General features: G+C 43.3%; 1 protein-coding gene across 3 annotated transcripts in view; it reads left to right on the top strand.

The window, feature by feature from the left end:
• Positions 1-1,916: 1,916 nt before the first annotated feature.
• The window catches only part of LOC122549974 (pituitary tumor-transforming gene 1 protein-interacting protein-like), a 61,858-nt gene continuing 60,291 nt past the window's right edge, over positions 1,917-3,483 (top strand). For 2 of the 3 annotated variants that reach the window (XM_043690289.1, XM_043690290.1), the window contains exon 1: positions 1,918-2,061. In XM_043690289.1, coding sequence (XP_043546224.1) covers positions 1,965-2,061 — 97 coding nt within the window. In that variant the 5' untranslated portion in view covers positions 1,918-1,964. Of the gene's footprint in view, positions 2,062-3,483 lie in introns of all 3 variants that reach the window. The other variant, XM_043690291.1, reaches the window with a different exon arrangement.

Raw genomic sequence — 3,483 nt, 5'->3', positions numbered from 1 at the left:
CAGTGAGGGAGGATGTGGCAGGTTACAGCAGGATATAGAGAGGCTGCAGAGCTGGGCAGAAAGGTGGCAGATGGAATTCAATGTAGCTAAGTGCGAGGTGATTCACTTTGGGAAGAATAACAAAAAGATGGGGTACTGGGCTAATGGTCGGATACTTGGTAGTGTGGATGAGCAGAGGGATCTTGGTGTCCATGTACACAGATCTCTGAAAGTTGCCACCCAGGTAAATAGTGTGGTGAGGAAGGCATATGGCGTACTGGCTTTTATTGGTAGAGGAATTGAGTTCCTGAGTCCTGAGGTCATGATGCAGTTGTATAAGACTCTGGTGCGGCCGCATCTGGAATATTGTGTGCAGTTTTGGTTGCCATACTATAGGAAGGATGTGGAGGCACTGGAACGGGTGCAGAGGAGGTTTACCAGGATGTTGCCTGGTATGGAAGGAAGATCGTATGAGGAAAGACTGAGACACTTGGGGCTGTTTTCATTAGAGAAAAGAAGGTTTAGGGGTGACTTGATTGAGGTGTACAAGATGATTAGGGGGTTAGATAGGGTTGACAGTGTGAGCCTTTTCCCGCGTATGGAGTCGGGTGTTCAGGGGTGTAGATATAGGACTGAAGTTAGGGGTAGGTTCTTCACTCAGCGAGTTGTAAGTTCATGGAATGCCCTGCCAGTAGCAGTGGTGGACTCTCCCTCTTTATGGGCATTTAAGCGGGCATTGGATAGGTATATGGAGGATAGTGGGTTAGTATAGGTTAGGTGGGCTTGGATCGGCGCAACATCGAGGGCCAAAGGGCCTATACTGCGCTGTATTGTTCTATGTTCTATGACTCTAATCACAATAATATGATGGGCAAAATACCAACTAGTGCTGTGAGACGTGTTTACAGTTCACATTCAATGTTTAAAGTAAGAGCACAAAACTGTGGATGCTAGTTATCTGCCATATCAACCTGAACATTAACGCTGTTTCTTGCCACAGATTAGGATCGACAATTGTGATTCAATTTATTCCTGGAGGTTTCATCACATCAGTAACTCCTCTATTTCTGTCATTAGTCACCCAAAACATCAAACCTTGCATTTTGTCTTTCTGCACCAATAAAAGAATCATCATCCAATTGGATGACTGTCAACCAAACGAGCATTTCCATCACTTTCCCTAATTTTCTGTATTTTTGTCCCTGGCAAAGAGAAATAATAAAAAAGGTAGCAAAAACAAAACTTTTTAATGTTCCTATTATTTTCTTCAAGGGTTAAACACAGTTACTAGCAAATCCTGGAGTATGATCTTCAATTTCTGGAGACTCAGAGCAGATCCTGGAGGGTTGACAACAATACTGTAGATATTACCTGCGGGAAGAAAGCAGAGTTGATGTTTCATGACTGGTGACTTTTCATGAGAGCCAGTTCTGATGAAGAGTCACTGGACTCTAAACGTTAGCTCTGCTTTCTTCCCACTGATGCTGCCAGACCTGCTGAGTTTCTCCTGCAATTTCTGTTTTCGTTTCAGATCTCCAGCAGCCCACAGTTCTTTTCATTGTATGCTATCGATATTGTCTGAGAAATATCCAGCATTTTGTTTTTGTTTTCAAAGCTTCGAGTTGGCTTTTTAGATCAGCGTACAAGCTGGAAATATAACTGGGTCCATTGAGACAGTTAGACACTCCTGCTTTCACATTCACCTTGAAATCTGAAGGAAGGTGATGGGTTAACTGTATTTCATTGTGTCCACAGGTAAGACCTGATCTGCTGAGTACTGTATCTGTAACACTTAGAGCTTTCACACTGGCACTTCAGGTTTCTGGGCAGATGGCACCATTGCACACACACATTATACAGTGATGAGTACAGTTTTGCTGCAGCAGCAGCAGCTCTAATGCTGACACCCTGGATGTGGGCTGGCGCCTGCGCACCGCTCTGCCTGGAGCGGGGTTTCCTGCCGCTCAGGAAGTGAAAGCGACAACATGGAGTTGGTGGAAATGAGGTCAATGTCTGTCCTCCTCTTTCTATTGTTTATGGTACCCGTTGGGAGCCAGGTCACTCTCGGACCGACCATGCGAGGTAAGAGCGCCGTCTTCTCCCGGCTTTTGGTCGTCAAATGTCATTCCGTGCCCGCGGAGAGCCTTCACCCCCCCCCCCCCCAAGTGAGCGCCCAATATCAACCCCCCCCTTCAATATTAGACATTGACGCACCCACCTTCTTGATGTCACCCACTCCCACCCCCCTCACTTTGCCTATTCCCATGACCTCACTTTTTTCTCCCATAACCCTGCATTTTTTCCATTGAAATAACTTTTAAATTCTCTCAAAGATTTATTTTGAAGATGTTTCTTCCATGTTTTCAGATAGTACATTCCACATACTGAGTGTTTATCATGTAAACATACTTCTTCACCATGTCAAGTGTTAGTCTTATGTTTGTCGTGTGCTTTCCACATGTGATAGTGTTTTCAGATCAGTAAGTTAACTTTGTTTTTTGTTAGGTGTACTATTTGTGAAGAAATTTCTAATTTGAGACAGAATTAGAAAAACAATATACCAGCAATGCTCTAATTTACTTAGATTGTAATAATTTAATTATAATGCTTGTTTGTGATGAACATAACAATTGCCATGTCTATTACTGTGGGAAGGTTGACAGGTTCAAGTAGAAGAATACAGATTTTAAGAATAACTTGATGAAGTTTTCACTTAAAAGGATAGAAAGGCCAATAACTGATAAAAGGGAGAGCTTCCAAAACCATGTCAGACACTGGTTTCAATTTACATTTCAGCAACTACAATGGAGACTAAACGCGTAGTTTCTTGGTCTAGTGTTGTTTCGTTGAACCATTTGTTGAAATTCTTTGATTTGAAGATGTTTAAGCCCATTGTAGAATAACTGTGCAGTTGTTCCAGACAGGATAATCACAAGAGGAATTCTATCTCATAATAACACTTGTATGTTTTTGTTAATACAGGTCAAACCTGTGAATTTCCATTGATATTCCTAATCATCCAATCTTTTAGGAGTAGGTGTAGGAGGGAGGGCTTCAGATATGTAGGTAATTGGGATGCCTTCTGAGGAAGGTGGGACCTGTACAAGAAGGACGGGTTGCATCTGAACTGGAAGGGGACCAATGTCCTGTGTGGAAGGTTTGCTTGAGTAGTTTAAGAGGGTTTAAACTAGTATGGCAGGGGAGTGGGAACCTGAGCTGTATACTGGAGGTGAGAGTTGACGCAGATGTGGCAATAGCAAGAGGTAGACCAGCTAGTGGGAAGGATTTTCCTGGGAAGGAACCAAGGGATCAGTTAAAGTGTATTTGCTTTAACGCAAGGAGTATCAGGAATAAAAGTGATGAACTTAGAGCATGGATCAGTACCTGGCGCTATGATGTTGTGGCCATAACAGAGACATGGGTTTCTCGGGGGCAGGAATGGTTGCTGGATGATCCAGGGTGTAGAGCATTTAAAAAGAATAGGGAGGGGGGAAAAAGAGGAGG

Source organism: Chiloscyllium plagiosum, chromosome 5, assembly GCF_004010195.1.
Source record: "Chiloscyllium plagiosum isolate BGI_BamShark_2017 chromosome 5, ASM401019v2, whole genome shotgun sequence".
Classification (NCBI taxonomy): domain Eukaryota; kingdom Metazoa; phylum Chordata; class Chondrichthyes; order Orectolobiformes; family Hemiscylliidae; genus Chiloscyllium; species Chiloscyllium plagiosum.
Note: the sequence above shows the minus strand (reverse complement) of the source record. Positions and strands in the feature narration are given on the sequence as shown.